This window comes from Sylvia atricapilla, chromosome 3, assembly GCF_009819655.1.
Source record: "Sylvia atricapilla isolate bSylAtr1 chromosome 3, bSylAtr1.pri, whole genome shotgun sequence".
Classification (NCBI taxonomy): domain Eukaryota; kingdom Metazoa; phylum Chordata; class Aves; order Passeriformes; family Sylviidae; genus Sylvia; species Sylvia atricapilla.
In genome coordinates, this window is record NC_089142.1 from 65,986,199 (window position 1) to 66,004,043 (window position 17,845).

The 17,845-nt window shown below is 35.8% G+C and overlaps 1 protein-coding gene and 1 long non-coding RNA gene across 2 annotated transcripts in view; one reads left to right on the top strand and one right to left on the bottom strand.

Annotated features, from left to right (window-relative positions):
* The window catches only part of ADGB (androglobin), an 85,329-nt gene extending 68,540 nt beyond the window's left edge, over positions 1–16,789 (top strand). Inside the window, exons 27-33 of the mRNA XM_066315637.1 lie at positions 791–902; positions 7,442–7,551; positions 9,076–9,237; positions 11,204–11,312; positions 13,368–13,455; positions 14,611–14,794; positions 16,368–16,789. Coding sequence (XP_066171734.1) covers positions 791–902; positions 7,442–7,551; positions 9,076–9,237; positions 11,204–11,312; positions 13,368–13,455; positions 14,611–14,794; positions 16,368–16,529 — 927 coding nt within the window. The 3' untranslated portion in view covers positions 16,530–16,789. The remainder of the gene's footprint in view (positions 1–790; positions 903–7,441; positions 7,552–9,075; positions 9,238–11,203; positions 11,313–13,367; positions 13,456–14,610; positions 14,795–16,367) is intronic.
* On the bottom strand, positions 52–17,743 carry LOC136359212 (uncharacterized). Its single transcript, XR_010743238.1, has 3 exons — positions 17,691–17,743; positions 728–871; positions 52–246 (listed from the first exon to the last, which is right to left on the bottom strand). It is a non-coding gene; the product is annotated as an uncharacterized lncRNA (long non-coding RNA).
* Between the last annotated feature and the right edge of the window lie 102 nt (positions 17,744–17,845).

The window sequence follows — 17,845 nt, forward strand, 5'->3', positions numbered from 1 at the left end:
CATAGAGAACATCTATTTTCCAGTCAGCTACGAGCTTTGGTAACAGACACATAACATCTGCTACTTGAGCCAAGTTTGTCAGAGGCTAATGTCAAACCATGGGTTTTTCTTGATGTCATTTAGTATTGTTTGTCTATTTTAGAGAAATTAAGTACACTTTCTAAACCAGTTCTTGTTTTACATCTCTTCATGTTTTTCTGCTGTGATTTTTTTCTTGATAGTTGAGTTCAATTGCAACAAAATAACCTAAGAAAACAAAAATTATTGAGAAAGAAACTTCAGAATTGTTCCTTTGACTCAGAACTGAAATTAGAATTTTGGAAAACAATTTCTAAATATAACAATTTCCAATTCAGTCTAGACAATGTTTAAAATGGCCCAAGGACCTTGTCACCTCTACCTCAAATTAAGGCATTATTGAGTGCTAGTACAAGGGCTCAAAGCCCTGTAGTAGGTCTTAAAATCAGAGACAAAAGTCTTTGTTTTAGTACATGGCATACATAGGGAAGTTACATGGAAATCTAACAGGAATGTAGCTCTTTATTGTGTAGCCTAGTTTAGTTTTACTTGATAAACACATGAGTAATTGTTTAATTTCACAGGAATTAAAATAAGATCTGTGGAATTAACATTAATTTTGTAAGCTTCTTGTGAATGCTGTTATGTGCAAGCTTATAAATTAATTATGTGTTTTATTTGCTGAGTTCAATAGCTGGCACTTTACAACCTGCAGGACATGAATGCTTGCTGTAATTGTTATGACTTCAGCATGTTGCATTTTCTTTCACAGTCTCACCAGTATTCCATAGAGGCATTTGTGTTGCATGATAGTTGGCCTCTTACTGAGAGTGAGTCTTTGCTTGTTCAGGAACTGAAAGAAAAGCAGAAAGATGAAATCAAAGGTAGGTTGATATAAGTGCATATTTAGTCAAATGTATCATGTTACTGTTATAAAAAAAAAATATTGTTCCAAGCAGCATTTGGTTGAGTGAAATAACTAGTCAAGAAAACTTTTTCCTCCGTAGCTCTTAGAAATGAAGTTTGACTGCATGAATCTACATCTTCAGTTCACAAAATATAAGGAAACCAGAGAATACACTGCAAGACTTACCTTCTTAGGGCTCAGCTTTAGGCAGAGATCTGGAACAGAAACATGGTGATAATTTAAGAAAATGCACTGAATAAGAACGGGGGGAAAGGCCTGGTTTGGGAAATGTATTGCTTCTGTACTGCTGGGAGAAGAATTTAGTTAGAGAGAAGACTAGGAAAGCTCCCAAGTACAGTTTGTACATCTAAGTCACAAAGGGGACAAATTACAGAAAGTTTTGGGTTTTTTACAGATTATTGTATAATTTCTTCTTAAGGGAGAGTAAAACCAATCCCAAGATACATTAAAAGCATTTAGAATCCTAGTCAGTATTCTGTAAATTAGATAAATGTCTTCTTTTATCAGCAAGATTGACTCAAAATTATTTAGATCTTACTTATGCTAAAGTTTATCACTCTGGACCCAAGAGCCTGAGAGAGACAAGGCTGCTGCCACTGCACATTCCCAGGTCCAACTGTTTGTGAGGCTGAAGATGGGGTCCCACCAAGCACATGCACATAGACACACATACACGATGTATATTTGTATATATATACACACACATTGCACAGATCTCAGACACTCACAGCACACACACAAACATAGCACCAGCTGCTTCATCCTGCTTTTCCCTCTCGAGCTGGAAAGAATGGACATCCCCTAGATGACTGTATATTTCTAAAAAGGTGGATGCTTCCACCAGCTGCAGTTAGGTACCTACTGTGCCCAGTAGCTTGCCTGCATCCCCTACAAGCTCTGAGGCTTCAGTTCTACTCCAGCTGCTGGTGCAGAACATCACGCACATGTGCAGCTAATTTTCCTGTGTTCTCATCCCTAGGTTCCTGCAGAACCTAAAATATTACTTTCCATCATTCAGTAGATATTATGTATCATAAATATTAAAGTTCTATAACTCAACTTTAAAAAGAAACTATAAGAAGAAATTATTTGCTCCCTTATATACATATATTTGCTAATACCCAAAAGAAATTATTTAGGATGGTTTGGTTTTTATTTACTAGTGATATGTCTTACTTTTTATTCTATTTACATATTTCTTTTCAATTGTCTGGTCAAGGTTTTTTTTATAATTTCTAGTACTCTGGACTGAACTTAGAACTTACTTAATAGCAGTAATTGCTGATGGATATTATTTAATTTCTTGAGTTTGGGATGTATGCAATATTTGAGATTTTTTTCAGCGTATCTTCAGTTTTTATTATGGAACTTGAAAAATATGTATCTTCTTGATTTACTGTAGTCTCTAGTCCATTTTAGTAGCATTTGAGGAGCTATTTCATGCAGGCTTACAGCTTTGTACAGAGCTCTTTTAGTGATTTTACCTGCTTGTATTTTGTTGTGTTCTTCACAATATCATATTTTCTTCCTAGATGATTCCATTCATTATCTTAATTTTCCCTGTTAGACTGCTTCTTACAATACACATCTTGTTACATCCTCATACCCTTCTGAGTTGGCTACATAGTGACAGCTTGCACTTGACAATATAATTTTATACAGTTACACTCTCATCTGTAAAACTGCAGGTCAAAGGAGGTCACTTAATATCTAAAGTTTCTCCACTAGTTCTCAGCTCATATCACTGAACCTTGTCAAGGTCATGAGTGTTCTCATGTTGAATTCAAGGTAGCAGTATTCCAGTCCATAGTTACCCTTCTCCAAGCTAACTGATGCTCATTTGCAGTCAAATGTACTCAAGCTACAGTAAACTGATAACAAGCACTTTTTTCTTGGGATTGTTTTAAAATGGTGTAATTTTTTTCCCTTTCATAAAGCTGCCTTTCAAAGTAACTCAAATCTATTTCACAGTTCTTATTAACTGAGTGTTTCTATTTATACAGGGATACCAACAGATTGCCTAGGCCACCAACAGAGTTTAAACACAACTTATATCAAACAATTTAAACACCAATATTCATTTAATAATTAGTGTTTATTTTATGTACCCCTATTAACAGCAATATTTATCTGTGCTTACTACAGTTAAGTATTTTGGGGGAAGGGCCAAACATTTATTTCTTTTTCTGATTGTGAACTACTCTTAAATCAGTTTGAAAACTGACCTTTACCATTTAAAACTGGCAACACAATTGTCAGACCCAAAATTTATATAATAATAATGTTGGTGTGTAGCCAGAAAGGTATTTTTTCACTATGTGATTTTTAAGAACACTGCAGTGAATCAGGTGAAAAAAATTACTGCAAAAAATTTCCCCTTTTCAGGTATCCCTTTTTCCATGTAAGCCAACAGTGCCATCTGGAGTTAATTTTGTATTAAAGCAAATTTATCATGGCAAAAGCATATTTCAACTTTGTATTAAGATCTACTAAAATTTTTTGAACTAGTCTCCCTTTAAATGAAGACTCATGCTATTATACTATTGATATTCACCGATATTTATAACTACTTACTTAAAACGTTTTTGAAGAAAGTAAATTCTCTGCTATAGAGGTTCTATGATAGTTTTGTATTTGTTGATGTTTGTACCTGTAGAAAGAACTGCGTTAGCCAAAGTTACTTTGTGAATAATACTTAGTCATATTTATTATTTATGAAATCCTATTAAATGTTTCCTCAAGAGCCCACTGAATAAACAAAACATTAAAAAGGCATTATGCAGGAAAACCTAAGTACACAGAAATTGGGAAGTTCCACATAGTTTACTTATACTGCCTTCATTCTTTTCTCTCTTTCTTCCTCCATATCTTGGGTTGGGTTTTTTTGTCTCCTTCTGAGCACTGTTATGGATCAAGTCTTCAATAGAAAAATACTTTTGAAAATGTAAGCTCAAGATCATAATTATTTTGAAAAGGGGAACAATTAGTAGGCAATCTTGCAACTGCTAGTACCATTTTCAGTTGCTTGACTGTGTGAAAAAAATAATTTTAAGGTTCATTTTCTATATAGGATTTTCAGCTATTATGGTTTTGCATTCTTTGGTTTTATTTTTCTTGTAGTAAGATCACAATTTTCACTGTGCAACTGTCACAATCCCGAGCTGAATCATCACTGTGTGCTGAATGCTGACTGGAGCATGTATTTTACATATTGCCTTAAATTAAGTTAGGAGTGTAGGCTGTTGATGAGAGGGCTGTCTATGCAACTGGGAAAGCAGAAGATGAGAGTGCTCAGCCCAGGTAGTAGAGGTAGGTTTGAAAAGGCAGGACAGGCAATACGCTTTGGAATATTCCTTTTTATCCTCCAGAACAGTGAAAGTTTCTCGCACAAGTTTTATTTTCTCACAGGAGAACTTGCTGGCTCATACCAAGGAGAGGATTCCATGGGCTGTTTAATGGGATATTCAGATCTTTCTCTTTCCCATCTTGCCTGTCAGCAGTCATTAATCACTTGCCTGGTGTTCAGTGAACAAATAGTTCAGAGAAGATACATGATGATGCTGTAGATCTCTAAGCCACACACTAACCCCACACCACTACTACAACCAGATTATTGGTTTGCTGCTATCCTGGTGTATTTTTCCTGTAACTATAGTGTCTGGGTGAGCCCAGCTTTGGAAAGATTTTTGACATTGCCATCTTTCAAGAATCCTTCTGAGGGTCCAGTCAGAAACAGGAAAAGCAACATCTGAACCTCTCAATTTTTTTTTAATGGAATCTGAAAGTCCCACATGGGGCTTTTTTTTTTTTTTTTTTTTAACAGTCATTACTACCAACTACCAAATGCTCCGAGCCTATTTCAGATAGCGGAAGTGTGATGTCTTCTCAAAGAAATCTGCAAAAGACTCCTCTGTATTATACCTATGAATAAGATAGATTCTCTGTAATTTAAATTTCATAAACCAGGAGTGGCTGTCTATCTTGCCTAAAAAAGAGAATTGATGTATCTCAATCTGAAGCTGAGTTTCAGCTAGGAATCATTTGGTGCAATTGTTTAACTTGTCATAGACAGGACATCAGACTGGATGATCACTTTGGTCCCATTTGGCATTAGACTAAATTAATTTTTGAATAAATAATTGAAGAGCAGTAGGAAAGCTAATTTTAAAGTTGCTGTCAGCTGTGTGTCACCACTGTCAGCCTGTGTAATGCCCAAGCTTTTCTTGGTGCCACAGAGATATAAAAACTGCCACTGAGAGTTTGTGATGATTGATGCATAAGCTATGAGCTGGAATGGCCTTTTACTTTCTGTATCATCTGCCTCCCTTTCTTCTTATCATATCCCATACAAAGCATTTGCCTGACTTTGCCCTTAGAAAAGCCCCAAGTTGCTGCTTGCATCTCCCTTCGAATCAGAGTGGGCTGCATGCCAAAATGCAGTCATTGCCTCTCCAGACATTTCTGGAGGTTGATCCCCAAACTGAGGATACTGCTTGCTCTGCTGAGGGAGTGGGAAGGGCTGGGGGAACCTGGAGATTGCAGCACATGGGAGAGCTTGGAGAGCTCAACTTAATCTTGCCTGGAGCGTTCATATCTGGAATTAAAATCGGTTACCTCATGCTAACCCTGTCATTTCTTATGCTTGCTTGTTCCTTACTGACTTATCAGGGTGTGCTATAAGTTCAGAGTATCAAAATCATATCATTCAGAGTCACAAAATATATCTAGAAACCAGAAAAAGGTTGTAGTATCCCATGACATAGAAAATCTTTGTCTGAGATTATTTAGCTAACTACACAGAATGTCTTTTGAGTGTTTGTGTAAACAATAGTTTATCCCTAAAAATTAATAATTCCTTGAATATTGCATGTACACCAGCCTGATTTATGGTGCTAGTATGTAATGATGATGGGAAATTAAAGGGAAAGCCATTTATGTAATGATTTTATAACTTTGAATTATCATCACTGTTTTATATTTGCATTTCCTGGGGAGTTGGTTTAGTATATTCAGTATTTATGGAGATCACTTTAATTTTTGCTTTCATTCATTAATATATGTCTTAGTAGGACTGAATCAATTTAAGCTTTACACTTCTGTGACACTGGACATTTTTTAAGTAGCACGAGAAGATAAAAATAATACCATTTCTAGATAAGCACATGTATGATGTATTATATAATACATATATAATATTATATACCATATAATATATATTTGTATGTGGAGCTAAATGTAAGTTTAAAATATGCCTCTATATATTTAATATATACAACTTTATCTATCTATATAACCTCAGTCATGACATTGCAGATCTCATCCAAAGCTGATTAATTGTGCAGTTCAATGATTTGTCCTCACTAGAAAGAAATTGGAAAAGCAATAAGTGAAAGATGTATTACCTTAAAAGCATTAAGTGAAAGATACCTTATTATTATCATCAGACTATGAAACAGTCACTCGTATAAACGTTTTTCTGAGAGAAGTCCGCTATTTTATTGTATTGGCTAAATCTGGGTTTTCGACACTTGCCTCAATGTTTTAGGTAGTAGGAAGGTAGAAGGAAACCGATTTCAGACTCAGGCTTTTAATCTTTCTCATAGAGTTTTGCATTCATCTCTGGTTGTTTCAACTGACACATTTTTATGCTATTAAAGTTAAATGCTATTACATGCTTTATATATTCATTTATTTTAAAAAGACTATGACATGCAAGAAGTCTTGTTTACAGATCTTAACAGCTAAGATATTGCAAAATAAGTGTTGCAAATGTCAGTTCTCAGTATCATTAATTCAAACGTATATTTACGTACATATTTACTGATAATATAATTAATTTAAAATCTTCTCAGATAGTTCTGACAATGACAAACGTGCATATTTTAAATATTCATTGAGTCTCACACTTGTTTCTTTGCCTTAACTTCCTTGCATTTTTGTGGGGTGTATCTACATTCTGTGTTCTAGACAGTCCTAGGATGTGAGATCATGAGAACATTGACTTTACCTGTTTTGAGCTTCTTACCTTCCCTGGTGCATAAAGAACACTGACAGTGTATGAGACTGTCTAAGGCAAGTGAGAGTCAGGCTGTGATTCTGCAGGCTGGGCATTATACTGACCCATACACAAAGCAGCAGTGCAGTAACTGCTGGCAGGTACCATGGAAGACTCTCAGTTAAGCCCCAGGAAAAGTGCTATTTAGGGCAGAAAAGGCTGTCACAATATGTTCACCTTGTAAGTATGTTTTTTAAAGTAGTTTGGTCCTCATATTCTTTCTTGGTCTTACTTGAAAGTGTCAACTAATTAACTGGCTTTTTTTTTGTCTCTCTGTATGGCTATTTTGTGTTGTTATTCCACCCTGGGTTTTATGTGGGGAGCTATATTTATAGATAGCAATGGCATTCTCTAATTCATTATGCATAACTACATCTGAGTAATACACAGGGGAAAGGATAAGGAGCACAGCTTTCCCCTAACTCTCACTTCTTTCCAAGTAAAAAAGATTGCACATATTCATAAATCAACCAGAAGATCAAAAGAGAAATCATTTGAGAAGACAGAAAAAGAGAAGTCCCATAAAGAAAGAGCATCACATGAATCTCAGGTGAGAACAAAGCAAAAGCCTCGATTTGTTTGAATGTGTCATCCTAGTACTGAATATAGGGATATTCTCATGTCTGCAGATCAGTACTACTAGGACTTCTAATGTCTCTTGTATTTCTCTATAGCTCTGTTTTGCAACCTTTTTAGCCTAACACCTGAGAAAGCTTAAATTAAAAATGTTGATTGTAAAAGATGCGCATCCTGGATTTAGACATACAATTTGCCCATTTGTTTATGTATAAAGGAACAACTGGTTGTTCCTTTTGTTAGTGTAGTTTTTGTCTCTGCTGAAGGCTTACTAAATTCCAAGAATTCACCGTATTTTTGTCCCATTAATCCCTCATTGTTTTGGCTTCCATGGGTTCCTAGGGAGACAAAATAGGTCTTTCCACTGTAGTCAGTTCCTGTCTCATATATCACAATTGTCATTAGCATGCAGGAATACAGTGGCAGAAAAATTGATGTGTACTTGCTTACTTGGAAGTTCTTATCCCCTGGGGTGGATCATCTCAGTCTTCTGTGCCTGTCTGAAAAGCAATTGCCAGCCTTTATGCCTTAAAAGGAATAATTTATATTATTTGTTGCAAATGGATTAATGGAAAGCAATGTAGGAACTGACAGCTGTTTGTTTAATGGCATAGCTTTTTCTGGGAGTTCTGCTGCCTCATGGTGTGTAGTTTAAGGAAAGAACCATAGAGGTTTTTATGAAGCAATCTCTACCGATTTTGTTAATTGACTAACCTTGCTGCGCAGCAGACTTCCCTGTGATTCATATCCACACCTAATTATACAGAGTTCTGGAACAGTGCTGTACACTGAAGGTGCTGGGCTGATGGTTCTTGGGAGTCCACCACTAAAATAGATATACAAGTTTTGAGATGGAGCCCTCTCAGATAAAGAACATGCTCTCCTTTAGTCTCAAAGAGCTGAACTCCTAACCCTAGTTCTAAGTCTTAGGCTTAAAGCTTCTTCAGATGGGATGCTTTCCAGAAATACATGCAGCACAGTATCTCATTTCTTGGTCAGGCAGCAGAATAGTCTACTAGACTTCAGGCCCTACTTACCCCTTAATTCTGGTGAAGCCATGCCTTAAGGTGTTTTACAGACTTTAGGAAGTGATTGGAAAAGAACCTTACAGGACAGAGAAAGGTTTAGTTCTATACAAAAAGAGAGGAGAAGGGGAAGGAGAAGGGAGGAGAGAAGTTTGGCAGGGAGATAGAACAATTGCATCAAAAATCACATGAAATACTCTTGTTTGGACAAACTGTTCAGAAGAACTAGGAGTGTGGAGCATGCTGCACAGAGGTGGGGGAAAACATGTAAATAAAACACCTCAAAGAGCTCCCAGGCATTGCAAAGTAATCTTTCTTTGCTTTGGCACTCTTTGTTTGTGTCATAATGCATATTAAAGTCTGTTGATGTACAACATATATCAGACAGAAAAATTACCAGTATACAAAAACATAACTTCATCCTAAAGGGTGGTGTTAGATGTCTACCAGTGACTATATGATGTTTATGATAGGTTCACCCAGAAGATTCAAATGCACCCTACTGGATTTTACACATAGTTAGTGAACAGAAAGACGCAGACTTTCTGGAGGTGAAGAAAGACACCCGACGAGTAGATGAGATCAGAGCCATGAAAGAAGCATGGGAGTCTGCACAGCCAGGGAGAGCTGTCAAGGTAATATCAGAGTGCTATCTCTGCAGTGGTGTTTTTTCACAAGTTCCAGGAGTTATTGTAATGGTAGAGCAGTTGCCACAAGAGAAACCTGCCTTCATAGGGCTGTCCTCTTCACCCCTCTGGAAGACAGGAAATTTTACAGTTTAAAGAATTAAAAGTTATTATATGCCTGAATTCTGGTTAGGAATCCAGATCATCTATATCAGGCTTCTGTAGATCACTGAGACTTTAGATTCTACTTTACAAAACATAGAAAAGTTTGTCCTTAGAAAGCCCACTACCTCTACACATTTGCAAAGCTGTTACTTGTGACAAGTTTAATGTTTAGCATGAACAGATTCTATCGAGAAATACACTGCTATAAACATGCCAAAAATTATTTCTTCTGAAGAACTGGCACCTGGTCATATCCATACCCAAATTGTTCTTTGCAGCCAGGATTCCAAATTCAGTCTGCATTGCATGAACCTGTAACATGCTCAGTATAAATTCACTGTTTCGGAGAAGCAACACTGATCTAGTTGCTAGCTGCATCTGGGTGCTTTTGATGTGACATATGCTTGTGATGGAAAAATAATATATGTTCTTTCTAGCAAAGCAAAAAGTGCAGTGCTGATTCTGAATTGGAAGCATCATTTCCAGAGAAAAATAAAAGAACAAAGTGCAGTCTTCAAACTCACCTGAAAGTCATTCCCTGTCACCACCAATATCATGGCCCATTAGGGATATTCAGCCAGAATCCCCAAAATTAGAAATTTGGGGGGTTTATGTTACCTTTCAGAAATGAACCTCAGACATGAGTCTTCCCAGTTACCCGCTCAGATTTTCACAGTTCTTCCCAGTGTGTTCAAAGCTCAAAATGTTTCCTGACACTACTCTATTAAATCCTGAAGCTAAGGAGAAATGCTGCTCTGCAGCTTTGATTGGTTTTGCTGAGACTGAAAATGCAAGTACAGCCTCCTAAAGATTAGCTGGAAATGAATCCCCTTTGATGTGTAAAGACTCTTCAGAATCTGGTTCTATCACCATTACCTTTTTTTTAATCAGAAAGCCAACTGAATGGCAACTAGAGGGTTCCATTTTTGAAGGCCCTTAGGTTTGTGACTTTTTTTTAAACAGCTACTGTTGAGAAAATTGCAGCAACAACAGAATATACTAAAACAAGGTCTAAATGGGAGATATGCAGATTAAGGAGCTCCCGTTTCCTTTCTTCTTGACAACCCTGGCCCAATGTCTGCTTATTCCAGGGATCACAGACCCTCTGACTCTAGAAATTGAGTGCCTGACTCCAGGCTGACCAAATGCCAAAGGTCTTCTCTATCCATTCTGGCAATGACAGCCCTTAAGAGAATGCCAAGTGAGTCAATGCCGCCTTCTGAAAAGACATCAGAAGTGCTGATGTCTGGTTTTGGCATCAAAGGTAATTGAGTCTGAAAGGGCTTGCACCCAAAGGTCTCATTTTTCAAGAGGAAGTCTAAATCATCAGGCTATAGGAGCTATAGGATGAAGTTATAATTTCCTAAGCAGGTGCATTAGCCATACATCCAGCTATACAGCTTTTGTTTTATTTTTAGTCCCAACACTATTTTAAACTTCCCAGAGATCAGTGATTTCCCAGTATTTCATTGGACAGTGATCTCTAGTCTAAGTGTGCAATGTCTCAGGACTGATTCAGTGGGATCCTGGCATCTCTTCCGATTCCAGCACCAGGCAGACTTGCACACTACACCCTGATGTTAGGTCTTAGTGAAGACTTATAGAATCCGGCTTCTGAAAATTCTTTGAGATTTAAAATATGCGGTAAAAGTTTTGTTATAAGTATATTATAAAACTGTAGAATATATATAAATATAAATAAAATATAGTATATATAAAAATATAGTATATATACTAAGTATATTTAAATATAAATAATTTATAAATAAATTATAAACATTTATAAATAAATTATAACTGTGGTCTGTAGGCTTTTCAGGAGCGTGTACGCTTTATTAATAAGTATGCTGTGAGAGATTCAGAGGAACCCACAGATGGGGCTGGGACTGCTGACTTGACACCTATATCAGGAGAAACAGGTAAAGGAATAACTTTCTGTGCCTTCTGCTCAGCATGTTCCACTCCTTAGGAAAGATTTCTGCATTAGATACTGGTAGTAGATGGATAGATCAGCCCAAATAAAGATGTCCAAATGTGCAATGGCAGGCTTACTCTCTATCCCCTCTTTATTTTAATTGTTTAATTGCTCTATTTCCAGACAGATATATCCACAGATACAGCCTCACAGCTCTTGGAGGCTGCAAAGTTACCCTTAAGCAAACTTCAGGTAGCCCTTCTGTAGTAGAATTCTAACTCTAAATTATTCTGAAATTTTTGGAAGTTTATTGGTAAATACCTTCTCCCTCAGTTCCAAGTACCAGAGTTCATGAGTGCAGAAATGCTAAATAGGTGTTTAGCAGCTAAAATAGCATGTCAGTAAGCGACTAATATGCCTAAAGTGAATTCTCTTTATGTTCATTTTTGTGAAAACTGTTCATGGAGAGTGATCTGGAACTGAGGTGTCTTAAAGTGCATACTGAATAGCATTAGTCTCCTGGAAGCTTCCATAAGTGATGTCTAATTTATTTAGTAGTTACAACTTCTGTGGATTCTTCATATGTATTCTCTGCCAGCTTCTGTACTCTGATGAAAAGTTGAACTGGGTACAAGACTTCAAGCTGTTGTTTTCTTTTCTTCTGTGAATACACTGAGATCTGGCCATCACAAAAAGGAAAAAATACTTCCCAGTCTGATTGTGACAATATCTAGGCATGACTCATGTGCATGGAACTAGAACCTGTGACCTGTATGTACTTAACTATAGATTAGTGTTTTTCCATCCCAGTAAATAGTCTTCACAGGAAAGGTCCAGAACTTAAAGTAGAATTAATCCTCACCTAATGCCTTTAACACAGTATTGGTTACTTGAAACAATATTGTTTCCTCTAAGTTACCAGCTAAAGGACTTCAAAATCAATGGGTGTCCACCTAGAGCTTTGTTCTAAACTAAGCATTTAGGGTCTAATATAAGGTCTTAGGAAGTAAAGAGTGACACCCCAACAACTTTAAGTTGTTGTGGTTCTATTCCACAGAGTGCAGCATTTGGCAATGATGGGATTGAACATTTCTGTAATATGCAGTATCTTAGTGAGGATTTTTATATTCTGGAGAATAATGTTCTAATGGGCAGTGCCTAAGGCGCTTAAAAAGATTCAAATCACCCCTTGAGACCAGCAGAGAAGGCTGGTGTTATTTGTCTATGTATAGACAGTAAATATATAAACAGTAATTATTTTAATGCTCAAAAACCTCTTCCTATTTCTCACGAAAAAAGTCCAGTAATATTTTTTACATATTTCAATTGGCTACTGCTGTAAGTAAGGTAATGAAAGAGTTTTTATAAAAGAAAACTAGTGAAGTCACCAGTCAATCTCATCAAATTTCACAGGTTTTTTCAGCACATCCAGACAAATTGAAAGAAGGAAGCATTGAAATAAGGACAAAACACCTCAGCTCAGTGCCATGCTTAATATCAGATGTGTCATTGTATTGCAAGAATGCTACAATAAAACATAGCATGATTATTATCCATATGGTTAAAAAGAGTCTACGATTTCAGAATACCAGTTTTACTATGTCACGGTTTTTCTTTAAACTGGTATTTCTTAAATTAAATCTTCACCCTGAAAGGGAATATAATTTTTTTAAACTACAGCCAGGACTGGAGAATCAGACTTTTATTGATTTTTTAAACAAAAGAATATGATATCCAGAAGTTGTTTTTATATCTTTTAGGCAGTGCAATTTCAATGTTCTTGCTTAGATTTACTAACTGTTGAGTAGAGGAGATTTAGCTAAAATACACATGTTAGTTTTATTTTAATATATGTGGGTTTTTATAGCATCTTTGATTCTATCCTAGGTGTTGGAAATTAAAGGGAAAAACTTATATATCCTCTCCAGCCCATATTCTCATTTAATAATGTATTTTGCTGAGACAAAGGAAGAAAAATTTGTATAAGAATTTAGGTGGAGCTCCCTAGCATAATCAAATAACCAGTTTAATCTGTTTTGTTTTATTTTTCTTACCACAGGAAAGCAAACACCACCAACAGCCATTGACTCAAGATTAAAAACAGAGAAAAAAAAATGGGAACTTATAGATCTTAGTCCTTACATGAGGTAAACTGCTCTAACATAATAAACGTCAAAGGCGTTGAATCACTGCACTCCATGTAATGAGAACCCGACATAAACTTTTGAAGAAAATGGCCATTCAGGCAAACCTACATATTTCAGTGTTCTTGCAAGGAGCATGTTTTTCTAGTTCACAGGACATTCTGAGTTGGAAGGGACTCACAAGGATCATCAAGTCCTGCTCTTACGTGAATGGCCTGTACAGGGATTGATCCCACAAGATTGGTGTTATCAGCACCACACTCCAACCAACTGAGCCAATCCCAGGGTCATAAGAAATTTTTCAGGATGTTATGCTAGCTTAAAATAACATATTTAACAAATGCAGTTTGTTTAATAATATTTAATAGCTGAAATAATTGTATTAATTATATTTATTGTTCAAAAGAACTATATCCTTTATTACAAGAGTTGACATGAACTTATTGAACTAATTTATATGCACCTCCTTATTTGCTGTGCTGCAGCTGGAACCAACTTCATGCTTAAGTCTGTGTTCAGTGCAGCATTTTTGCATTTCACTGATTTTTAAAAGACTAAAAAATGCTGAAAAAAAAATGCTCAATTTTAATTTTAAATTGAGAGGGAAATTTGCATTATATTGAATGAATAGCATTAAAACAGTAGAAAATATCACAAAATACCTTCCACAAGCCTAAATCTTGAAAGCATTTCATTTGTCTTCAATTCCTTGATTTTTACACTAGTCATTTAGGGCAAAATATAAAAGTATATTATCCACTTACCTGCCATTATGCCAAAAGAAGAAAAAAAAAAAAAAAAAAAGATAAATTGCATTTGTCTCAATGCAGAATCATAGTATCAAAACTTCTGAAAATATATTTCTTGCAAATTATAAGTGTCAGATGTAGGAGCTTTTCATATGCTCGAAAATGAGCATGATTTTACAAATAGATTTAAAATGTACACTCAAGTATAAGAGGATCTGGCCTCAGGAATGTATTTTCTCATTTGTGTTATATAGAAGCAGAAAAATAGTGACTCCTCAACCATATCGAACCATACGATGGTGATGTTGTCAAATACAAGCCAAATACCTGCATATAAATGTTATCAAAATAGACAACAACCAAAACTGCAGTTGATATGAGACAAATATCTGGTTTGTATTTCTTTCAGAAAAACTAGGTCTGAATCTGTGCTGAGAAATGAGTCTATCATTCAACAGCAACAGATACATAAAGAAGAAGAAATCAACCACTTTAAGCAACTTCGCACACTGGCTTTGGAAGAAAAACAAAAAGAAGAAAATGACAGAATTTTATTGAAGAAAAATATACTTGAAATGTATGAGAACCTGCAGGTATGTTTTTGAGATTACTTTCCAGTTAACTATTGCTGTGATGTCCACCACTAGTGTGAATACCTGAACAAACATTAGCAAAATTTCTATATTCAGTACTATTAATTAGAAGCAATGAACAAGCTTGAAATTTCACTTGGGCAAAGATTAAAACTAAAACGCAAAAAAATAGTACTGCATGACATTCTTAATCTAATATTTTTAGTACTTTCTTGATACACTCTCTGCAAAAGCTCTGTTGTATCACCATAAAAGGATGGTTATAAGTCAGAAAAACCTGACCATTTGACATACATGATCAGATGCTTATTTGGTAAAGCATCTCCAGTCTGGCTATTTTTTTGGTTATAGAATTGTATACAGCTTTTTGAAAGGTAATTAAAAAAATACACAGGGGAATAAGTTGCTCTTAATGTGTCTAGGAGAAAAGTTAGTTCTTGAAATATACATGATGCCAGCAAATGAAGAATTTAGATTATTAAACCTCAGAAAAAAACATATCTATAAATATGTGATAGCATTAAGGTAGGATCCACTATGACAATTAATTCAGCCAATGAACTGCACATGAAATTGGTACAAATATCTTACCGAATTGGCTTAACTGTTGAGCACCAACAGGAACAAAATTATGTTGCAGTGGTGATACAATAACCACTATCAATCAGCTGGTGACTATTCAGAGCTCTTAAAACTGGATAAGAGACAGTAAAAATAATTTTACATCAAATCAACCTATTTACAGAAATCTTACTTGAAAACATCTCCTTAACTAGTTCCTAGACACCTTTATTTTTATTATTCAACCACAGATCAGCAAGGAGCTGCAGCTCTTCAACAGTGGCTGACCCTAATAAGGATGCCAGTCCAAGTTTTCAGATTTTGGATGCCTAACATATTGTATATTAGAAGGGCAAATTCTTCCCAAGAGTAGATCCTTGACTCTTTCTAGAAAGCATTTCCATTTAAAATGTTTCACAGTATGAATTTAAAATGAGATTTACTTGTGAAGCACTTTTGCTTGTTCTTTCATCTGTAGACCACAAAGAACTATATAAAGACTTCCAGGTATCCCCATTTCTCAGAATGGAAATGAAAAGGGAAATTATTCAGAGGTGTTGAAGTCCCACTTGCCTCAAGTCTGATTGAAGGTCATTATGATTTAGGCTTTAGCTTCTTAAAAGGTTACAACTCCTAAGCCATTTCAGCATTTCTGACTCCTAGTTTTTAATAGGCTTGTTTAAGACTGCAAAGCAAACCAGTAATTGAAAAGGGACTAGATCCAGATAGGTAACTATTCTGTTGCCCTATTCTTCTTTCACACAACTAGCTTGCTATGCCAGCAGTTTAAACAGGATTTTCCTGAACTTTCTTTTCTTCATGGTGTAAAGATTGACATATAGCTGTTTCTTTTGGGAAATCAATAAACATCCATATGAAAAGAAAAGGAGAGGTGCTCTCCTTGTACTTATAGAGTCACAAAGTGGAACAGAACAGGAAGGATGCAGTTGCTTGTGGTAAAATCAAGACTGATGTGTTGAGCAGGGCAGTATTGCTGTTTGTTTTTGGCTAGGTGTCGTTAGATGAAGTACGAGGCAGAGTTTACAGCATTCGGGAAGCATACAGAGATCAGCTGCTGGAGGCTGAGCGCAAAAGAGAAGAAGAACTGGCAGCTCAGGAAGCAGCCATGAAAGCAGAGAAAAAGAAGAAAAATGCAAGCAAAAAGAAAAAATAGTAAAAGTTTAGCAGGGAAAAAAGTGTAGTTGCTATCACTCGTGAATTGTATTTAACAGTTTGGGAAAGAAAGTTCATATGCAAAGATGAGGAAAAGTGTTTATTATTTTCAAGTATTTTTGACAGCTATATCACATTTTATCTCTTTGCCTGTTGCTAGTGAAAAAATTCATCTAATATTCTTTTTAGAAAAATGTTTGGTATTTTTCTTCACACAAAGCTACTTCCTACTATTGAAGTTTTTATGTTTTATTGGAATGACTTTTGCAATAAAATTCATGATCCCTTCAGACACTTCTCCCAAAGTCACGGTGTCATCTTTTTTTTACAATCAAAAAAAATCCCAGTCAGGAATGAATTAGAGTTGAAAGTGAATGTAACCTGTCAGTTTTGAAAGTCTGGCTCCTTAAGTGGATGACAATTTGTGGAGTTTATCATAACTAAATAGTGGCAAACCACACTTTTCATATGCTGGCATTGGGAGGCTTACCAAAGCCTGATTGAGTAGGCTCACAAGCTTTCTGTGTATTGTAATATTTTTCCCTTCCATCATTCTCTTGAAGTGTTTTGGAAGCTTACAGTAACTCTCTGTAGTGACAACTCATGACACAACCTTCCAAGGTTTGTTAAACATTCCTTAAAATCTTATTATTTGTTCATCTTTCCTAAGATATATTTTGCCCATGCTGGCTTTGCTAAAAATGACTAATTACAATAGACTCTCAGCTGGAATTTAAAACTATTTCTTAAATGTAAACCAGCGTGTTAATAAAGTGGCAGTCACAAGCTTTTTATTAAAGTGGTGAAATATTTCCTCTAAGCCCTTGATTCCATTATCACAGAATTCCTGTATTTGTGGTTGTGTCATCAAACACAAAAAACTAATGTCACATACTGCTGCTCTACCTACCATTCTTCCCCCAAAAATCCACTCACAAGTTACCACTCTGTACTCAGACACAATGCTAAAGACTCTTACAATTGTGAAAACTTTCTAGAACAGACAGAGGTGTTTTAAATGGCTTAAATTATTCCCCATGTATGTAACCACAAGCAGAAGTCTGGGAAGTTAGACTAAGTATGTGTTTGTGTACCTGCAATAAGTCCAGGATACCCAAAAGCATTTCATTATCCAGGCAAGGTGAGAAACTATGCAACTCACCCATTTGATGTAAATCACAAAGAAATTTTATCCTATGCATTTCTGGCTACTGGCTAGCCATTGTTTTTGAAATCAGCCTTTCCTCTGCATCTTAATGATCAGATTTTAAGTTTCTGCTGATTTTGCTCACCTCTATTTTATCTGTACCTCACTAT